General features: G+C 37.8%; 1 protein-coding gene across 12 annotated transcripts in view; it reads left to right on the forward strand.

The window, feature by feature from the left end:
- LOC106095872 (disintegrin and metalloproteinase domain-containing protein 9) overlaps positions 1-24129 on the forward strand; it is a 470496-nt gene that overhangs the window by 425154 nt on the left and 21213 nt on the right. For 4 of the 12 annotated variants that reach the window (XR_001222811.2, XM_013263281.2, XM_013263282.2 and 1 more), the window contains exons 20-22: positions 4700-4758; positions 15855-16551; positions 17545-17898. Coding sequence is in view for 11 of the 12 variants with exons in the window: in XM_013263281.2 (XP_013118735.1) it covers positions 4700-4758; positions 15855-16551; positions 17545-17898 (1110 nt within the window). In the remaining variant the exon portion in view is untranslated. Of the gene's footprint in view, positions 1-4699; positions 4759-15854; positions 16552-17544; positions 17899-18614; positions 20215-24129 lie in introns of those variants that run through there. The other 8 variants (XM_013263276.2, XM_013263277.2, XM_013263278.2 and 5 more) reach the window with 4 other exon arrangements.

Raw genomic sequence — 24129 nt, forward strand, 5'->3', positions numbered from 1 at the left:
CGTACAAAATTTCAGGCAAATCGGATGATAATTGCGACCTCTAGAGGATCAAGAAGTCAAAATCCCAGATCGGTTTATATGGCAGCTATATCAGGTTATGAACCGATTTAAACCTTATTTGACACAGTTGTTGAAAGAAAAAATAAAAAACGTCATGCAAATCAGATAGGAGTTGCGCCCTCTAGAAGCTCAAGAAGTCAAGTCCCCAGATCTGTTTATATATGACAGCTATATCAGGTTATGAACCGATTTGAACCATACTTGGCGCAGTTGTTGGATATCATAACAAAATATTTACTTCGTGCAAAAATTCATTCAAATCGGATAAGAATTGCGCCCTCTAGAGACTCAAGAAGTCAAATCCCCAGATCTGTTTATATATGACAGCTATATCAGGTTATGGACCGATTTGAACCATACCTGGCACAGTTGTTGGATATCATTGCAAAACACGTCGTGCAAAATTTCATTCCAATCGGAAGAGAATTGCGCCCTCTAGAGGCTTGAGAAGTCAAGGTCCAAGATCGGTTTATATGGCAGTTATATCATGTAATGGACCGATTTGCGCCATACTTAATACATTTGTTGGAAGTGATAACAAAACACAACGTGCAAATTTTCAGTCAAATCGGACGAGAAATGCGCCCTCTAGAGGCTCAAGAAATCAAGAGCCAAGATCGGTTTATATGGCAGCTATATCAAAAACAAGAAGCGATTTGGCCCATTTACAATCTCAACTGACCTACACTAGTAAAAAAGTATATTTATTAAAATATTTGTTGCAAAATTTCAAGCGGCTAGCTTTACTCATTCGAAAGTTAGCGTGCTTTCGACAGACAGATGGACGGACGGACGGACGGACATGGCTAAATCGACTTGAAATGACATGATGATCAAGAATATATAAACTACGGGGTCTCGGACACATATTTCGAGGTGTTACAAACAGAATGACGAAATTAGTATACCCCCATCCTATGGTGGAGGGTATAAAAAAAAAAATAAAAAAATCCTACTTTGAACGACTTCAACAATTTGTAACACACCGAATTATAATTTTCAAACCCTTTAAAGTATACATACTAGATCACTGAAAATTCTTATATATCCATCAATCCGTCTGTTTACATGTTAAAAACACGCTATACGCTACAAGGCTTAATTCAAAAAGCTATAACCTGAATAACTTCCACAATCACAACCATATAATGTTCGCCGATAACCGTGCCTACCATCAGACCGGCCTCCAATTTTAAAGTCTTGGGCCCATAAAATTCTCATTGACAATGTCTAAATTCAAGCAGAAATAAATCATTGTAGGTACCACAACCAAGGATTCGGTTAACAACGTACACTGGCTGGTTGGCTCAATTTAAAAGATATCGAATCGGCCAACTATTAATGAACCAATCTAGAAAACGACGCAGTTTGGGGCCCAATAGTCTCAAAAAATAAAATATATAAAAGCATCATAAGCAATGGGACAATATAACAGGTTCAGAAAACATGTTGCGTTAGCAAAGGCGGGGCGATAAGGGCCAAGCCCACAAGGGCACTGGAGACAAGTCCAGGTTTCCGACTAACTATATGGCAGCCACTGCTAAAGGATAGGAGCAGGTCATTCCATCGCGATATAATCAAAGCAACGAAAGGAAACCTGGATGGAAAGGAAAACGTTTCGTATCGGCTGCTGAACAGATTTAGATAAACGAAACCGCGATATTCTCATCTGGTTGTTTATGTGTGCCCTTATGGGCCTTTATGTTTGATCCAGAGAGATACAGAGTGTGTCTGGGAGTCAACATTGAGTACATTAGAACTCAGATCTGTTTCGTCGACCACCCCCTTAACTCGGACTGCGTCGAGCCGAAAGGCTTCGGGTTAACCAAGTTTATTGACAGAAGTCCTCCACCCTTCACTGCCAAATCGTCTGCTCTTTCAATCCCCCTTTCTCCGTTAGACTCGACACCCAAACTATGCGGATTGTGCCATCCTCAAAGAAGACGTTAATCTTTTTCTTACACTCACAGACACTCGACGTCCTCGCTTGAACATCACACCACTTCACTCATTCCGTGATCGCCCCGATCTCTGCCTGCAGGATCGTTTTATAGTCAAGCAGTCGAAAACACATCTCAGTTATTGTGTTCCCAATGTAGACCCTAGGCCCACTCTGTCTTCTAGCTTTGATCCATCTGTATAGCATGATCTTCCAGATGGCTGGTAGCAGTGTCTCGCACTCGACCTCAAAAGTCATCTCAGGTATTCGATTAGAAACTTCTTTTAATCCATCTGGGTTTCCTATCGTCGCCTTTATTATACCGGGATGGTATGGCCTGCTCTTTCCTCTATCTATTCTCCCATTGGACTTTTTCTTCATTACAATTCACCAAACTACTGGAACGTAAGAAAATTTAATCTAATCACGCTCCTGTAGAGCCAATAGACTTACCTCGGATTCAAGCCACATTTCAAGCCCACGGCCCGTCTACAAAGTGTCCAACACCTGTGAGCCTTTTCAGTACTCTCCTAAATGTGGCACTTCCAATTAAGTTTCCTATCCTAGAACACTCCTAAGTATTTGACCTTGTCAGATATCGCGCTAACTTTCGAAGGAGTAAAGCTAGCCGCTTGAAATTTTGCACAAATAATTCCTATTAGTGTAGGTCGGTTGGGATTGTAAATGGGCGATATCGGTCCATGTTTTGATATAGCTGCCATCAGGGATGTAGCCAGGGGGGGGGGGGGGGTCCGAGCCCAAAATGATTAATTCTAAACTTTGAATACCCACCACCTCGGATATATATACAAATCAACTTTTGCCAAAATCCTGTGAAAAATTCATAATTTATGCCCCCATAGCAGCTATATCGAAATATGGTCCGATTTATACCAAAATCGGCACAGACATTGATTGGTCTAATAAGTACAAGTCATTGTTCAATTTTGTAGAACAAAATATTGGTGTTTTTGGTAGCTATATCCAAATATAGATCGATCTGAACCATATAGTACACGAGAGTCGAAAAGCCTAACATAAAACACTGTGTCAAATTTCGAAATCGACTTTTTTCTACTTTAAATCGAGAGATCGGTCCATATGACAGCACTATCCAAATCTGGGCCAGGATGTCGATGGCTGTAAAACAACAATTTTTGCCAAATTTCGGCGACATCGGACAATAAAAGCGCCTTTTATGGGCCCAAAACCATAAATTGAGAAATCGGTCTATATTGCAGCTATATCCAAATCTGAACTGATCTGGGTCAAATTGCAAAAATATGTCGAAGAGCCTTATGCAACTTACTATCACAAATTTCGGGCCCCAAAACCTTTAAATCGAGAGATCGGTCTATATGGCATCTATACCCAAATCGGAACCGATCTGAGCCAAATTGAAGCAGGATGTAGAAGGACCCATACAATTTACTGTCCCAAATTTTGGCAAAATCGGTTAATAAATGTGGCTTTTATGGGCCTAAGACCTTAGATCGGCGTATCGGTCTATATGGGGGCCACTACTGGGAGCACCACTACTGTGGTACTGGGTATTATAACTTAGTGAATTTGTTTGCAACACCCAAAAGGAACAGAGACAGACCCATTGATAAGTATACCGATCGACTCAGAATCACTTTCTGATTCGATTTAGCTATGTCCGTCTGTCTGTCTGTCCGTCCGTCTGTCCATGTTAATTTATGTACAAATCACAGGTCGCAGTTTTCATCCGATCGTCTTCAAATTTGGTATGGCCGCCTTTTTCGGCCTAGCGACGAAGTCTGGTTAGAGCTCCAATATATATGTTCATCCGATTTGCAGTAATAATGCAATAAAATGGTCATTTGTAAACCGATTCTCTCGAAATCTTGCAGGAAAGATTTTCTTTTGACTCTCGCTCTCATATATATATATATGTGTATGTATATATATCGCCCGATTTTCCCTCCTAGAGCCACAGCAAGCACTGTTACATTTTTTAAAAAATTCTACAAAAATATCTTTTTACCGCGGACATCTTTTCCATCAAAAACGGACTTTCAATCGATTTTAATTGAGTTCGATGAAGAAATAAGCGACATCACTGAAGCATAATGTAGATAATACTTCGTAAAAATGGGTCAAAATTTATTTTTCGAAATATTTAACAACTATTAAATAGTGTGTTGACAATCAGTGCAAAATTCAGCAAAATTCATTAGCGAACAAAATTAAAAAACAAACAATAATTTCAGGTATCCTTACCAATTTCACAGTAGCAGAAGAATTTTGACAGTTTTTGATTTTGAAAAAATTTTAGGTTATGCAGAAAAGTTGCTCATAAGCTTTATCAGCAATTGGCATCCAGTTTCCGGGAAAAAAAATTGTATATGTCTTCATCTTTGGCCAAATTCAAATGTTATTCAACAGATTTTGTAGATTTGCAAATATTTTTTTTTTTCATACTTGGCTATTCACTACTTTTTGGTTATTTATCGAGTTGTAAAGCTTTGAAGCTTAACAGGTTTAAAATTATTTAACTAGAAATAAAATAAAATTTATATGAAATCAAATTAATGATACATACTATCTCATGAATTGAACCAAATCTGTCATAAGCTATTGTGAATTTATGGCGTGTTTTCCATACCGCCACTTCGTTCAGAACACATCTGCCAAACTAATTCAATATTTTATTGCATTTATTTTTTGTCCTTTCAGCCGTGACAAGAGCATTCATAGTCGCCGTTATACGGCCGATGACGATCACCAGCATTCAGGTAAAATGACCTACTTTTTATGGATTGAATATAACCTCCCTTTTGATGTACACAAACACAGACTAATAATTTAGTTACATGTTTAACAACTTTACATACATATATGAAATGAATATAAAAACACGCACACACGTACAAAACAAAACATACATGTACTTAGTCATATTTACTCCAAATATAACTTAGCTAAAACTTTGTTGGCGTTCAATGTTTCCTTTGTTCTTTTTTTTCATTTCTTTCTTTCTTTTACAATTCGTACTTTTTCTCAATTAAATTTGTTTTTCGTCTTAAAAACCAAATCGTCAGCTGGAAATCTGTAAATAAATGTGGCAACTGGAGTGTGTACACTTGAAAAGAGGGATTTTAGGGGCTTTAAATACCAATTGAAAATATCCTTGCAACCAACATAGGTTAGCCACGTGGCTAAGATTGGGTTTCGAAACACAATGAAAAATAGCAATCAAACCGTTAAGGTCACGAACCGTCTTAGAATGTACGAAGGAGATTAACGCCTTCTCTGAGCATGGTATGATCCACATTGTTTGGGTTCCGGGCCATAGCGGAGAGAAAGGGAATGAAAGAGCCAACGGCTTGGTAGTGTAGGCCTAAGGAAAGCCGTCAATAAAGTTAGTTAACTGGAAGCCTTTCGGATCGACGCAGTCCGAGATAAGGGCGTGGGCGACGAACACTATGCAACAGCGAAATGGCCTATAGGACGACGAAAATCCTATAGCGAGATCCGAATTGTGAAAGGACAAGGCTATTACTGTAAGGAAGTAAAAAGAAGTTCAGTATAGCTTTCCGTATACCTTTTGCAAAATAGGTGCCACAATTGATAGCATGTGTAGGGCATATGGGGAACATGATGAGACGTTGGATCATTTACCACGGTGGTTTTCCCCTCCTAATGCTGGCAACATTTGTGAGGTAATATGCCATGTTAAACTTCTCTCCAAAGAGGTGTCGCACTGCGGCACGCCGTTCGGACTCGACTATAAAAAGGAGGCCCCTTATCATTGAGCTTAAACTTGAATAAGACTGCACTCATTGATATGTGAGAAGTTTGCCCCTGTTCCTTAGTGGCAAAATTTGCAATTTTTTACTGTTTTTTTAGCAAAGGCAATGGTGCTTTACCAAAGTATGTATTTTATTTTTCAATCAAATAATGATTTGGGAACACCCTATCCGTATGCATATTTTTATTTTTTTAGGTTAATCCTATGTCCAATCATATGTCAGCTCAATAAGACAGGTTAGGTTTTACATGTTATCGGTTGTTAGTAATTGCTTCTTTTCGAAGTTACACAGACTACAAAACCCAATACTCACAGACGCTGTCTTGCTGTCAAAGTTTGTATTAATAAAATCCCACGCCGGACTATCTAATAATAATTTCAAATGTTTGTTATAGATAACTTAACAATTCCTTAGACTCCTTTTAGAAGTTCTATGCTAGTGTTTGGCCACTCCAAATTTGGCAAATTGTACCTATATTGTATAATTGTATTCGAAGACATGAACAAAGTTCAGATAGGTGGATTGTGCTCAAGTGGATGAGGTTTCTAAAGGTTCAATAAGTCAAAAATGAAGAAAGGCTTAAATAGGGCCACATCTATACGTCATTTAACATCCACACAATATACGCACCACACCTAAGATTTTGCTTATTTCAGTAAAAGTAGAGTTATCTCTTTGAAATTTGAGATGGTCAGAGCTTCGATGTAACCGAGATTGCAAAAAAAGTCGAGAAATTGTAGACCTCAAGAAAACATTTTTGTAATGATTCTTGAGTATTGTCCAAAAAAATTGGAAATGTGACCACTAACGAAGATTTGGCAACCCCAATTTATTTTCGAAAAACCGTGGCGAACAATTTTAGGGGCATACAAAAACGCACCCACACAACCTACGGCCTTAAAATTGTTCGCACGATCTAACTAACACCCCATCTCTAACTGTTCCTCATTTATAGGAGATATCTCTATCCGTGCTTACATTTACAATTTTTTTTTTCAATTTTCTCCCACTGTGCGTTGGTTTCTCACAAAGGTTTATGAGGTTTTCATCCAGTTTCAAAACTTCTCTATTAGAAGGCGGCACTGAGCGTCACGCCGATAATAAGAGCAATAACAAGTAAGAGCGTGCCAAGTTCGGCCGAGCCGAATCTTATATGCCCTCCACAATGGATCGCATCTATCGAGTTCTTTGCGCAGTATCTCTTTTTAGGCAAACAAAGAATAATAAATATGGACGGAGGAGGAGGAGGAGCTATATCAAGTTATAGTCTGATTCGGGGCTCAAGAAGCAAAATCGGGAGCTCGGTTTATATGGGAGCTGTGTCAAGCTATAGATCAATTCAGACCATATTGCACTAGTATGTTGAAGGCCATGGGAGAAGCCGTTGTACAAAATCTGTGCCAAATCGGATTAGAATTGCGCCCTATAGAGGCTTAAGAAGTCAAGACTCAAGATCGGTTTATATGGCAGCTACATCAGGTTATAAACCGATTTGAACCATACTTACCACAGTTGTTGGAAATGGTACTTAGACATCACAGTCAAATTTCAGTCAAATTGGACAAGAATTGCGGCCTCTAGGGTCAGAAGAAGTCAAGACCCAAGATCGGTTTATTTCAGCTATATCAAAACATGTACCGATTTGGTCCATTTACAATTCCAACCGACCTACACTAATAAAAAGTATTTGTGCAAAATTTCAAGTGCATAGCTTTACTGCTTGGAAATTTAGCGTGCTTTCTACAGACAGACGGACGGACGGGCGGACGAACAGACGGACGGACATGGCTAGTTCGACTCGAAATGACACGACGATCAAGAATATATATACTTTATAGGGCTAAGATGCATATTTCGTGGTGTTACAAACAGAATGACGAAATTAGTATACCCCCATCCTATGGTGGAGGGTATAAAAAGGAGGTCCACTTATTGAAATGAGAGAAATATTTCCACTGTTCCTTAATAAAATGTTCATGGGTAAAATACAATAGGAAATTTGCATTTGCAACTAAGAAGCCTCATAATTTCGCCGAATTTTTATATCCTACTGTGGTACAGGGTATTATAACTTAGTGAATTAGTTTGTAACACCCAAAAGAAAGAGAGATAGACCCATTCGACTCAGAATCAGTTTCTGATTTAGCTATGTCTGTCTGTCCGTCAGTCCGTTTCATCCGATCGTCTTCAAATTTGGTATGGGCATGTTTTTCGGAATAGTGACAAAGCCTATCGAAATTGGAAAAAAATCCGTTCAGATTTGGAAATAGCTCCCATACATATGTTCGTCCGATTTGCAATAATAATGCCATATAATGGTTATTTGTTACCCGTTTCTCTCGAAATTGGTTAGAAAGGATTTTCTAATGACTCTCGACATTACTGGAGAATTTCTTGGAAATCGGTTCGGATTTAGAAATAGCTTTCATATATATATTCTCGTCCGATTTGCAGTAATATTGCCATCAAATGGTCATTTGTTAATCGATTCTCTCGGAATATGGCCGGAAGGATTTTCTCTTGCTTCACGACATGTTAGATGAATTTCATAGAAATCGGTTCAGATTTCGATATAGTTGTCATATACATATATAGCCCGATTTTCACTTTCAGAGCCACTGCAAGAGCATTTTTTGACAAATTTTTCCAAAATTATGCACAACACTTTTCTCGACGAATACCACATTATCAAATTTTGGGTAACTTGTTGGGCAATAATGTTGTCATTTATGAACCGTAGTTATTACAGTTTGAACATATTTGCTAGAAATGTGATGTGGATTGTTTAATAACCCATCTGAAAACATCCGGCGAGGTCCATCAAAATTGGTTTAGAATCAGACATAGCTCCCACTTTGTACCTATAGGGCAGTGGTAGGGTATTATAAAGTCGGCACCGCATGACTTTTGCCTTTCCACATTGGTTTAATGTGAGTCTTCTTGAATAATTTTCCATGAAGTTTTCCGTTGTCCCTTCATTTCAGTGTATTTCGAATTTCAAAAATAAATCATGTCAATTAATTAAAAAAAAATATTTCAGCTGATGATTATGTTTTTTTCATTTTCTTTTTAAGCCCCAATATGACTTTTTCTAGTTTGTACTAATTTTTCATTTCTTTTTTTGTTTTTGTTTGTCTTTTACAAATATTTACTCTAACTGAAGTCATTGTGTGAATGAATGTCGTCAAACTAAAGTAGTGTTTACCGTAGTGAATTTTTTTCTCATACTCGTACATTGTTCACCTTCAAAATATGGTTAGTATAGCTCAAGACAAATTTGTCCGCATTGAGTGCTTTCATCGAGAGTGACACTCACTTAAGGACATAATTGTCCCCCAATTCAGAAACTCTCATATCTATGCTAATGCACATACACACACACATATCCATACACACAACATAACAACATATTTAGAAAATTGTTACTTCAATGTTCTATACTTTCTCACATATTCGAACAAAGCGCTTAACTGCTTCAAGAGTATCACAAATAAAAATTGAACATAATGGCACTATGGAACAGAATTAACTTTTTGTGGAAATGGCAGACAAAACATAGAGGGTTGTACAAGAATAGGCAAAAATAGTGGACAAGTCTATCGATGTATTTGAAAATTACAATGCAAAGAAACCAAAAGAGAGAGGGTTTTCCCCTTTCTTGTAATGTTTTTGTAATCCTGGCACATTAGATATAGAGAGTGTTTGCAAATATAACTAATAATAGTGCGAGAAATACTTTTGCGGATTTTTTTAATTAAGAGTTAAGGGTAAAACTCTATGAAGGATAGTCCGACTTTTAAACACAAGTTTTTGTGGACAATTTTTCACCAAAAGTACGTTCTGAACTTCAAAATGTGTTTTCAATAGTTACGGTCTTCAGAAATTTGTAAAATACAAAACCCTTTTTTTAATAGAAGCCAGAAAGATTCTTTTGAGTGAGTCTATTGATGTTAAAGATGTTCCAAAAAATCTAAATATGCATGAAATTAATTAAAAATGGAATCTAAGACAGAATATTTAAAAAAAAAAATTCATTGCCTCAAAGGAATTGAATTAATTACCTTACAGTGCAAAAATTCTAAACATCGTTGTAGGTATTTTCAAGTTTGTTCTCGCCTTCAAAATTCTACAACACTTAGTTTTTCTAGTATTTTTGTTTTTTTAATGTTCCAAAGGAATCCTTGTAGTATTTACAATCCGTTTCTGAGACATGATCCTCTTGAAGCAAATGAGCGTTGTTGTTGTTGTTGATTATCAACTCATACCACTTACTACTTACTTACTGTGTGTGACGTTTAGATGTTTGCATTCTCGTATATCGTCGTGTAAAGTAATCTAATTTTTCAGAGACTTCATTGGGCAACATGGCCAAGAGAAAAAAGAAAAACGCCATCGAAGTTAATAAGTTCCGTGGCCATGTATGGCCAACTGCACAATCCTGGATCGGATTTCTTGTTGTATGAAAACTTTTACTTACTGCAGACACCTTGCTGTTTCTTGAAGAAATCTTGCACAAAACTTTTCAGTTGTACTTTTGCACTTTGACTTAGAGAAATAGTTGCACAGTTGTTTTTGGTTTGACCGGACCTGGTATTTTTTGAATTCTTTACTGTTACTTCTATATCTCTGTTTCTCTCTCACGCACAACACTCCTCACTACTCACTCTGTCTGTAATTTAACTTGAACGTCAACAAAGCAAAAAAAAAAACAAATTAAACAATATGAGTACTTACACGCACACACACAAACGTATATGTGGGTAATTCCAATATGACCTTTATAACTATTTCTCTTTCGTTTTCATTTGACACAGTATTGGGTTGCCCAAAAATGTTATTAGGCGATTCGTTGCAATAGAAAAAAACACAAATAAATTGAAAAATCACCCTTTCATTGGGGAAATCCAATTAAAATCGCTTGGTTCACGAACAAGTTGCGTTTTATAATAGCTTTAAAAAAAAAGGGATGTTGAAATCACACTACAGTCTTCTAAAATAGAGAAACTTTGTATAGACCTTTTTTTTGTTCATAGGATTATGGTCGACGATGCAATACATCGGACTATATCTTGATAAAGCCACCATATGGACCGATCTCAGGAATTAAAGTCGTAGGTCTATAGAAGAAGCATTTATTATTTGAATTCTCTGAAATTGAGAACAGTGAGTTTTTATGAGCCATAACGGACTATATTTGAATATAGGTACCACATATGTATTCCGAGCAGCCAATTTCGAGAGTTGAGCTCATAAAATGCACATTCATTATCCGTATCGCTGAATTTTCACACTGTAAATGGTTTTTTGCCTCCTGATATCAGTTCCGAGTATGGTTCAGATCAAATATATATATATCGATCTGCCTTTCGTTTATGGATCTATGTCCGATAAAAGGCACATTTATTAGTTGCGATGGACTCCCCGACATTAGTGCTACATATTGTCGAGATGAGACAATATTTGAATATAGCTTCCATATAGACTTGTTTTCCGATTAAGGTCGTCATGCTCAGCATTAAAATATAGGGGTCTTACCATATATCGATGGCGAATATGGTCTCGAGAGGAATGTGACATAGCTGATATGACCAAATGAAGGCATTTTTAGATTTTGAATAATTTATGTTATAGTTTCCCATAACTCCTAAAATACGCCAGATAAGAAAACTTTTTTTAATTATTATCATGCACCCCAAACTAGGAAAAAGCAATTAAGAGCGCGATAAGTTCGGAGGCCGAATCTTGGGAATCCACCACCATTAATTTTGATTAATTTCGGCCTACGGGGGCTCAATATGTCATATCGGGAATTCAGTTTATATGGGAGCTATACCGGCTTATACACCGATATGGACCATTCTTCGATTTGGATCATCGTTCGAAGTTGCAACGAAACATTATGAGCAAAATTTCACTTCCATTGAATAGTAATTACAGCTTCCAAGGTCTTCAGAAGTCAAGTCGAAGTTCCACTTCATATGGGAATTATATCTAAATCTGAATCGCATGACCCATTTACAATCCTCAACGACCTACATCGTCTTCAGAAGTCAAGTCGAAGTTCCACTTCATATGGGAATTATATCTAAATCTGAATCGCATGACCCATTTACAATCCTCAACGACCTACATCAATATGAAGTATTTATGCAAAACTTCGAGCGGCTAGCTTTACGCTTTTGACCGCTATCGTGATTTCCACAGACGGACGAACAGAGGGAAGGACATGCCTGATAGACATGATAGACTAAAAGTGTCAAGACGTTCAAGAATATATATATATATATATTTTGTAGGTTCGAAGGTGAATATTTCAAAGTGTCACAAATGGAATGACTTGATTAGTATACTCCCGTCCTATGGCGGTGTGTATAAACATCCAAAGACCGTCATTTAATTTTCTAAAAATTTAATTTCTAATTCGAAGACTATTTTGCTATATTCGAGTGTGTGTGTGTTACGAAATAAAACTAACTTACTGAAACTTGCTACACATGAGATTCTCTAGTGACATGTAGAGCACCCAGATACATATGTATGGACACTGTCAGCTCATTAACTTTTTAAAAGTAGCACCATAGGATAGGGGGTATATTCATTTAGTCATTCCGTTTGCAACATATCGAAATATCCACTTCCAACCCTAAAAAGTATATATATATTTCTGATCGTCGTAAAATTCTAAAACGATTTAACGATCTCCGTGTGTCTGTCCGTATGCGTGTCCGTCAATTGTAATCACTATTCAGTCTTTAAAAATTGAGATATTGCGTTAAAATTTTGCACAGAATCACAATACTCTATTATATGACTCTAAATAGACCGATCAGTTGATTTAGGGTCATAAGCCCATAAAAGCCGAATTTGTTGTCCGATTTCACTGAAACAGTGAGTTAATTGAAACCTCCCAATACCAGACGCAAATATTGTTCAGATCCGCCCATATTCAGATATAGCTGCCACATAAAGGGAGGATCTTAAGCCCATCAAATCTGCATTTATAACCCGATTTCGCTGAAACTTGAAAAGTGAATTATTTTAAGCCTTCCGTCATCACACCTAAACATGGCGCAGATCGGACTATATTAAGATATAGCTGTCATATAGACCGAAATACCGGTTTAGGGCCTTAAGCCCGTAACAGGCGCATCTATTATCCGATTTCAAGGATTTTTACTATTATTATTATTGTATAACCACCACCGAAGGATAGGGGGTATATTCATTTAGCCACTCCGTTTGCAACACATCGAAATATCAGTTTCTGACCCTACAGAGTATATATGTTTCGGATCGTCGTAAAATTCTAAGACGATTTAACGATGTCCGTGTATCTGTCCGTCTGTTGTAATCACTCTAGAGCTTTCAAAAATTAAGATATTGAGCTGAAATTTGGCACATATACGTCTTTCGATGCACGCTGGTTTAGTTCTTGAACTGGCCAAATCGGACCATATTTGGATATAGCTGCTATATAGACCGATTTTCCGATAAAGGGTCTAATGTCCATAAAAAACTTTATTTTTCATCCGATTTTGTTGAAATTTGAAACAGTGGGTTATTTTAAGACTCCCGACAACTGACCTAAATATGGTTCTGATCGGACTATAGTTAGATATAGCTACCATATAGACCGATCTCCCGCTAAAGGGTCTAAAGGCCATAAAAGCTTTATTTATTATCCGATATGGCTGAAATTTGAAACAGTGGGTTATCCTAACACTCCCGACATCTGACCCAAATATGCTTCAGATCGGACTATATTTAGATATAACTGCCATATACACCGATCTCCCGATAAAGGGTCTGAAGACCATAAAAGCTTCATTAATTACTCGATTACGCTGAAATTTAAAACAGTGGGTTATTTTAAGCCTCCCGACATCTGACTTAAATATGGGTTAGATCGGCTCATATGTAGATATAGCTGCCATATAGACCGATATTCCGATAAAGGGTCTGAAGGCCATAAAAGCTTTATTTATTACCCGAATTCGCTGAAATTTAAAATATTGAGTTATTTTAAGCCTCCCGACATCTAATCCAAACATGGTTCAGTTCGGACTATATTTAGATATAGCTGCCATATACACCGATCTACCGATAAAGGGTCTGAATTCCATAAAAACTTTATTTTTCATTAGATTTCGCTGAAATTTGAAACAGTGGGTTATTATAAGCCTCCCGACAACTGAACCAAATATGGTAGAGGTCGGAGTATATTTAGATATAGCTGTCATACAGACCAATCTGCCGATAAAGAGTCTAATGCATATAAAAACTTTATTTTTCATCCAATTTTGCTGAAATTTGAAACAATGGGTTATTTTAAGCCTCCCGACAACTGACCTAAATATGGTTCAGATCGGGTTATATATAGATATAGCTACCATATAGACCGATCTCCCGATAAAGGGTCTGAAGGCCATAAAAGCTTTATTTATTACCCGATTTCGCTAAAATTTGATACAGTGAGTTATCTTAACCCTCCCGACATCTGACCCAAATACGGTTCAGATCGGACAATATTTAGATATAGCTGCCATATACACCGATCTCCCGATAAAGGGTCTGAAGACCATAAAAGTTTGAAACAGTGAGTTCCTTAAGTTATCCAATTTTCACCGGATTGTGACGAAATGGGGTTTACATATATACCCGAGGTGGTGGGTATCCAAAGTTCGGCCCGGCCGAACTTAATGCCGTTTTGCTTGTTTTTATTTATTTTTTTATGTGCTGTTATTCTGGATGTGTCAAATATTTAGTACAATGTTCGTGGTAGGCAAAAATGGCAACAATTTATCTGTCATCTGTTAAGAATTTCAAAACGTAACTTTTTCGTAGGCCAACCTATATTTGACTGTCTATTTGTGACACTCCGATTGAAAGGTTATAGTTATGATATAGTTTGCTCAAAATCCGAAAATGCCGTTAAGCTCCAAAGTCTATATACAGGGTGGCTGATGAAAGCCGCTACCAAAAAAAAATGTAATAACTTTTTTTCTATTTAATAATAATAATTTAATAATTAATTTAATTAATTAATTAATTAATTTAATTAATAATAATTTAATAATTAATTTAATAATTTAATTTAACATGAATAAAAGAAAAATGTATTCCATACACCGAAAAAAAAATGTAGCAATATTCATCATTGTAGCAATATTCATCAGCCACCCTGTATATCCCTATTTCTATACAATTTTAAATTCATATATGGGTTATTTAAAGTCAGCTCTCCAGTTTATGTGCCAATTGTGGTATCCGCAGGTACACTTTTTGAAATAGCTTCCATATAAACTGATCCCCTGAATTTACTGCAGAAAAATAGTTTTAGCCCCATATAAATTCATATCCCGATTGGTTATTCTAGTGGGCACCGAAGCTGCATTAATTACCAACAAATTTACTCTTACATCAATTTTTAGATTTAATAAACCATGTGCTGATTTATTTTGCGTCCTAATTAGATAAAAGTTGTTATATTAGCCTCTGCTACGTTTGTGTCAAGAAAAATATACATTGGTGAATCTGCTCGATGTGGCTCTGATGTAAACCCATAATCGTATTTAACTTGAGGACGCAAAAGACTCATTGACACTTTGATGAAATTTGAAACGGGGAGTTATGTTATCAGCACTCGATTAGCAAAAACAATAGGGAACCGATAGACTCATGTCTAGATTTACATAAAGTCAACTAATTCTTAAGTGTCGCGTTCAATTCGTGCATCGTAAAGAACCGAAATAAATACGATTTTAAAATTTATACGCTTCTTTACATGCCACATACTTTTTCCGGTTCTTTTTAAAATAAAAATGCAACGAATCGCTTAGAAAATAATTGTGCAAAGTCTCTTAAGGAATTTGTCAATGCTAGGCTTCGACTATTGATCGATTATAGTTTCAGTATAGGACGACCCAAAAGCAATGTACGATTTTGCTTCAGTTTTTTATTTGGTTTTGTTTTTAAATTATTTATTTTGTTTTCATATGACTGGAATTACCCAACACTATTGAGTAGTAAGACACAATGACACACATTGAACATTCTATCCTCCTCCTACTACTCCACAGAAAAAGGAATTTTGAAGAAACATGGCTATGGAATGGTACACGGCGGCATGCACGATGACGGGCAATCGGATAATATGGAGCTGATTGCCCAAGAAAATACCATGGCGTCAGGCAGCGGTGCAGCCGTGTCTGAAGTTGAGCGCACACTAAAGTCCCTGAATGGCTATCATGAAGATATCTTGGAGGCGCTACGCAATGCTGCCTCACATCGTGGCACTGGCACTGGAAACACACCCGTGGGCAGCGGTAGCTTGAGTGAGGAAATGATTCGTAAAACCCTACAGGAGTGTGCCTCATCGCAGTTGGGCTACTCCACGGAGCCCTATAAACGTTCGACCGGTTCGAAAAATAGCTCTCGTGAGAATATCTGCGATCAAGGGCCACAGCACGCCCTGCTCGACATGTCCGGCTCGGGCATGGGTGGCCCCCATGGCGGCCCCATAATGCATCATCATCGCTCGCAACACCAGCTGCACCAGCCGCTAGTGCAGCAACAGGTACCGCCCGACGATGAGGATACGCCAGCCACGGGGCCCTTGCGCATACGCAACCTCGAGGACCTCATACGCCAGCTGGAGCACCATTCGTCGCGCCACATGAGCCCCAGCGGCTCGGAGGACATACGGATTTCGGAAAACGAAGGCGACCGCCTTTATAGATTAGATAGTTCAGCCGCTTGTAGTGAATCCTCACAAGGGTTAGTAACTGAGTAATGTGCTTGCTGCATCATAATTATCTATTGTGTTGGGGCTGTATTGTAGGTGTCTATTTTTTTTTGGCATAGATTTACTCGTACTCGTACTTACATAAAAAGAGAACGCTTTCCAATGTTAAACTTACTACTACTACTACTACTATTCGTACTTGTACCCTAGGAATTGAATTGATTCATTGATTGAATGATTGATTATGAATAATACGCAAAAACAACATATATAGACGTTTATTAAGAGTTGTGCAACCCGCTTTCAACCAAAGGGGCTATGGCGAAGAACCTTGTCCAGTAATTTGAGCCCCAAAAAGTCTCGAGAAGCTTTGGGCCGGGGTTCAAGAAAATGTCGATGTTTACGATGATGATGACGATGTTTTGTTGAACCCCACAATCCTTTGAGGACACTGGGCGAAGTTCTGCTGCCAAAAGTCCCATAAAAATGCTACAATATCCCTTTACTATGTATACACTCTGCATACTTAAATAAACCAACCAACAACCAAACTAAACCAAAATGTATTCGTATTCGATAGAAATCAGATTCAAACAAAAAAGAACCATTCATACGTACACATAAAGCTCTAAACTCTCAATATGAACCAATTTCTAAAATCTCTTGCAGACTATCGCTATGGCGTGGAATACCTTGTGTGATGAAGGTAAAAGGAAGGGCGATCGATCACTTGCATTTAAACAACAAAAAAAAAATACACTCACTCAAAAAAAAATCACACACACTCATTCACACCAGCAGGCACTTACACAAACCCACTGAAGTGTGTTTGAGTGCCAAATAAGTAAACAGGATATGGGCTTCTCTATACAAAATGAAATTGGCTAAACAAAAAAAAAAGAAACAAAAAAATAGGCACCTAGAACAATTTGCTCCAATTGTTGACTCATTTTTTTTTAATTTGCAAAATTTAAATGCCGTTTTTAATCGTTTTTTTCTCTTTTTCACCTTTGCCACTTTCACAGATCGAATCAGCAATTAGCACAATCGCAAAAAACTGCAACAATACATCCGTCTTACAGCAGTCGTTGTCGACCGCGTGCCGAAGAGGAGTCGAGATTCTCATATGGAAGGTACAGACATCCCACTACAACCAGTAGACATCCTTCACATCAGTCACACTCACCTCATGCTTTCGGCCATCACGCACATCACTCGCATGCCCATGGCCATGCTACGCACGGCCCGCATTCATCGCATCATTCATCGCACACGCATTTGCATCAGGACGACGACGGCATCTATGAGAGTGCCGATCCCCACGATCGTTCGATGGTAGACCAACGTCTCGATCCCCGGGAAGTGCCCGACAGTGAGAGGTATGTATGCCCAGCTAGTCTAGAGCCCCGTGTCAGCATTTTGTAGAACTGCCATATGCCCACCCCACCCCCTCACCCCACACCCCCATGGCTCCACATAGATCCTCAGGTGGAAATTTTCGTTTATTTGTTTTCCCTTTCGTTTCCGTTGTTGCCATCCCCATTCCCATTAATGGCGTGCCCGCGTGTGTGTGTTCAGCCGATTTACATATGTATAATTTTCGTGTGGTATCATTTCGTTTACTTTCATACACGCATACACTCACATCATGGCGCTTTGCATGTGGCGCTCAACATCAATGTCATCTATCAAACTGACATGCGATGCGTGGATATCGATCATCACTACAACACTAACGACACTCATTGCTGTTGCCGTTTCATTTGGATTTGCTTTGATTTCCTTTTGCTTTTCCCCCATCCAATCAATGATCAACGTTCATCGCCATGTTGCCACTATTTGGGGGGCAACTGTTTTGTTTGGGTTGATTTGAGTTCTTCTGTTTTTTGGTTGAATTACGTTGCGTTACGTTACGTTCTACATTTCGTTCTTCGATTCCACTTCTACTTCTTCTACTTCTTCTTCTGTTTATTGTGTGTGCTGTTGCTGTGTGTGTTGAACGTCACAACAAAAACAAAAACAACATTTATTTGTGTTTATTTGTGTTTTCGTTACTCCGTGTACCGTTGTTCCTGTTATGATTATTATTTTCTAGTGATGACTTTATTCAAGCTCAACAACAGTTAGCCCGATGGGCGAGTGAGGATGTGGTATCCGTCGTGGTAATGGAGCAACCGTTAGCCGGTACAACAGCGGATTCCCAACAATCCAACGGCGGCGGCCACACATCGGGGGCGGCATCGGCGAATACCGTTATCCACCACCACCAGCATCAGCACCAGCACCACGGCGATCATCAATCCTCGGTGGGAGCGGCCAATACAACCTCATCGTCAGCGGCAGCATCGGCGGCAGCAATCAATGCGCATATGACGGCGACTATGGCGGCCGTCCCAAATGGCATCGTTGTAAATCAGAGGGACTACTACCCCTCACCTCCCTCCACGGAGACGGAAAGCAGTGGAAGTGTTATCCAGCCGCTCAATCGTCGCTACACCCTGCAGGGCGATACAACTCAACAGCAGCTGCAATTGCATCAGCTACACCAACAGCAGCATCAGCACCCCTCACATCCACATCAGCAGCAGCAGCAGCAGCAACAGCAAATCACCGGCGACAACACCACCACCACCACCAGCAGCAGCAACAACAGCCAAACCGGCCAAATCATGGAGAATGGTCGTTATCCCGAATATAAGCACTGATAGTATAACACTCCACAGGCTAACAACTCGAATCACAGCCACAACCGCCATCAGCTCAACCCTCACGCCCATGCTGCTCAAGCTTCGCCATTGCAAGAACAGCATGAGCAGCAGCAGCAACACTCACCTCACTGTTATGCGCACAAATTGCAGGCGCTACACTGAGGCAGAGCTAGATGTTGCTCGCAGTCACTCCAACCGCCCACTCCATGGCTAAATAAACGAACGAATTTCTTGTAATACCCTCTGTATGTTCACCCATACCCTTGCCCAGCTCTGCCCTGCCCTGCCTCCCACCACGTGAAGCTTGCTACTACCGGATCGATTATGTATATAACTCCCCAAATAGTACATATATACGCACATACAGTCGTACGTACATGGAAACAAGCTAAGCAAAACACTCATACATACTCATACGAACATTCCTATTACATTCACTCAAATACAATATCGAATCCGCAAATATACATACATATATTCTAAAACAAACAAAAACCAAAACAAAAAAAACAAAAACAAAAAACTCGATTAGTTATCTAAAAAACATACAAACAAGATGAAGAAAACCAAAAGAAAAAAATATTGTGATTTTATACAAAGTAGTCGATATTCATATTTTAGTTTTAAATAAATTGAGAGAAAAACGCAAAACAAACAAAACAAAAAACAATTTAGAACAAATTTAACGAATTGATTGATAATGGCCAAACAAACACGAACGACCCCCTCGCCCACACATGGAAAAAGTCCAGAGCTCGAGATCACCCATCACCTACATACATTCACCATAGGCATGCTGCGAAAGCGATTGCAAAGCCATCGCTGCCTCAGATTCACCACTCACTCACCCACCACCTACATAATAGACCTCGCCCTTCGTATCGTCAATTGAGACAAAGATTATCACACCGCCATGCATGCTCTCACCGGCCTCCATTTGTGTATGTGTGCGTATTCGTCTTTTGATGACAGCAATGTAACAAAAAATTACTTTAGGCTAATCAAACCAATATCCTTGACCCTCAAACCAATATCCTTGACTCAAGATTTGGGGATTTTTTTAAAATTTAAATACATCCAATTTTTTTTAAAGGTCTCCTATACGGTATACCTCTGTTGTTGATATTATATATAAAATACAGTAAACAGATAGGACCCACGGCTAGGGATACTACCTGTTTAATGTATTTTGTATGAAATGGGGAACCATATCATATTTGGAGAAGAATGGAAAGTGCAAAACATTCCAAATTTCGGTAAAATCGGATAATAATTACGCCCTCTAAGTGCAAAAGAATTCAAAACAGAAAAAGTTTTATCACATTTTACATCGATTTAGACAATATTTACTGTGGTTATTGAATGGTAGAATTCAAGATCTTAGTTAAACCGAGCTAGAATTGCACCCTCTGATACTCAAGTAGTTAGATCTGGAGATTGGTTTATTTGGCAAACAAAATATCCAGATTTGTGTAACCTATGGCCAAGGGTTTTAGTTCTGCATCTGGCAAAATGCTATCCTCACAGCCAAGTTCTTGTCCTAACACATATTGAAGTGCGAAAGTTCAGAGAAATCGGATAATTAATTTGCCTCTTGTGGGCAAAAGACTTTAAAACGGTAGATGCCTCTGCATTAGTGTTAGGCTAAAACACACATACTAATGCACATTAGGGTCATGAGCTTTATACAACATCATTTCTCTGTATTATATTCTGATAAGTTTTTATCTAAGCATTAGATAGAATCTTGCATATAAGGTAATACGATAAAAAAAACCCTAAGCACAAAATGATTTTAAGATTTTTATTTCAGCATTTTGGAAAAATTTTTGAAGTCACTATTGCAGTTTTATAATTGAACACAAACTTTGGAACCACATAGGATCATCAAACACACTAGGAAGTTAAATATTTACGCTCTCATTCAATGAATGATCAATCTTAGTGGGTCCAATAATCCTTGTTGCGGCAGAAGATGGATAAGTCTAGCATAACTTTGATCACACGCTCGCTGCACTCGTTGATTCGGGCAATGTTTATTCATCTTTTTCCCAATGGGTCCTCAAACATTTGAGAGCTTTCGGGTAGTCATTCAGAGCTACAGAGAGTTCTTCAAAATCTTTTGTGTGGATCAATGGACTACTCATCCATTGCAGATATTTGGGGTATTGCAGATATAGGGGGTATTGCAGATATTTAGGGTCTGCTACAACTTTGCAAAGGTGATTACGTCGACCCATGGAGCTCATTGTCCATAACAATGCGAAGAACGCGACCTAGCACATGGTTCTGTTAATTGTTGAACTTGGATGGGGGTGACCTTTCTCATCGCAGAATTGGTATTGAAATTCTAATACCCATTAGCGGAAAGCTGATGGTACACCGTTGCTATCCAGTGGGAGGACAATTTTAAACATGTTTCATTGCATTGAGTATTCTTACTGTTGTGGACCACAAATGCTTTCATTGCATTTTCCCCTACATCTCTATGGAAATGATCTTATCCAATCTTTGAGTATTCTTACTTTTAGAAACCACAGCATACAATGAAAAAGCACTCCATACCCATTATGCTGCCTCCATCAGGATTTATGGAGTTTTCAATTTCGAAGGGCAAAGTGCAACTCGTCAATCTAAATTTCAATTTAATCGGGTAATTAATGCGTCCGTTTTGGCTTATAATCCTAAATCAGCAGATCGGTCCATATGAAAGCAATATTTTCCAATCTGGTCCGTTCAACAACTTAACCTGCAATTGAAAAATATAAGGATCTGTGCAAAATTTTCGTTCATAATGTTCGAACACTGCTGCGTTATATTTCCATATCTTTTAAAGTACTCTAAAAGTGTACGAGAAACCCAAATTTGTTAAGAGGAGCTTTATCCCCTCAATAAATTAATGCACCGGTTTTTTTTTATCAAGAACTCTATTTTCTCTACAAGAAAGAGTCGCTTTAAGTTTTACGATGATCGATGGTTATTGTTGTAGCAGTGTGTTGTACACTGAGCCTTTGCCGATGAAGAACTCCATCGGGTCAATCCGGTACGTACAATCAGCTGTAATGGGATTGATGATCGGTGGTGATATATATTTGTTGACTCGTAGATTGTTATTTACTATATACTTTTTGACAGATCTAATGAGATTCGTCATTGCATTATAAAAGTGAACATGTTTGGCAGTACCACAAGACACAAAACCAGCTGAGTCATATCTTTGAGCTCACTATTAAATAGAGCAATATTCATTGATGTCAGTTAAATATTTACTGTGTTATTAATGCAATGTTCCTTAGAATATCTGCATTTGCAATATTCTCATTACATTTCAACATTTTAAGGAACTAAATTTTATTACAAAAAATCCCAGATTATTGATAATTTTAACAATTAAATTCCCTATTATTGTATGAAAATGTCAAAAAACTCATAGCTTATTGACATTTTAAACAATTCAACTTTGCCTTTTCTATCACTTTATGAAAATCTTTGTATTATGATAATATCTGTAATTTACTTTGTGTTTTGTTAAAAAAAATCAATAAAAGTTATATACTTAATGCCATGTTATACATATAGATGTCCTTCTGACATCAAATCATTTCTATATGATTTTTTTCAAAATTATACTTTAATATTTTTCTCAGTGTACATACAATAGTATACAATTTAAAGTGTTCAAAGAGAATAAAAGCTAGTTTAATGGTATCAATTCCATTTCAATGTTTGTTAAATTATCAATTAAGTAGCTTTCATTAACTTTTATTCAATTAGCTCAACATGAAAATGGCGTTGCTTCATTAAACAAACTCAGTGAAACTGAATAAGTTTCAAATTATAGCAAATCCATTTTATTATTGTTATTAAAGTAACTAATTATTTAAAGTTGCAGAATTTAATTTGTGTTTTCTCTATTAAATAATCTGGGAGTAATAAATTTAAAAATAATAGGGCAAATAAACTACGACTGCAGCTCGTTTATGTGGATCACTTTGTGGAGTAGTAGTAAACATGGTTTATTATCATTCCAAGATCCAAAGTACTTGCCTAATGAGCAGTGCTTTAGGCAACCTTTTTTTCGCTCTTAAATATTGGAACGCTCAGCCTGAGATATTGAGAAACATTCGATGGACTCGATGAATCAAAAATTTATTATTTTAATGTCAATGTAGGGCGAGAAAATCAGAAATCGATTCTGTAGTTGTTATCCCCTCACTGGAGTGTACCGGTCTCTGAGTTGGCAGAGGCCTATTCCGTCGCGTTCTTGTATACATTGCTATTATTCGTATCAAGCCGCATACTAAAAACTTCACAAGGCCCAATTGAAAGCTTTATGACTACCAACTGCCACCATTACAGAGTGCTCTATATGAGTGCCCAGTTTGAACCATTGATTTTTGTTAAACAAAGTCCTGTTGCCATTGCCGAAATGTTAGATTATGAAATGTACTTGCATGTAAATATGTACATACAGTATTACTTTAAATGCCCCACCACTTCTCCAATGTCCCCCGCCCATACTTTCACCATAGATAGACAGTTGTAATTACAATTGAATGAAAAACTAATGAATAAAGGAAAGAGAAGAGAAAAAAAAACGAAACAAATAAATGAACTAAGGAAAACAAGCATTAGAGAAATATGCGAACTTAAATGTAAACGTTACTTTTAAATAAAGACTGTAAATATGTTATAATGAAATATTCGAATTAAACACTCGATCTCCATTATATGGATGGTTGAGTCAAATGAAATCCTTGTTCCCCAACACACAGATACACTAACATCCACACACAGGCCATTCACCGGCTTCAAAATGTCCATTTACCTCCCATTTAGATAGTCCTTGACCACACACTCTCATCTAGGCCCCCTTCCAAAATTCCCCCTCATTCCCACAAA

The sequence above is a fragment of the Stomoxys calcitrans genome, chromosome 4, assembly GCF_963082655.1.
Source record: "Stomoxys calcitrans chromosome 4, idStoCalc2.1, whole genome shotgun sequence".
NCBI lineage: Eukaryota > Metazoa > Arthropoda > Insecta > Diptera > Muscidae > Stomoxys > Stomoxys calcitrans.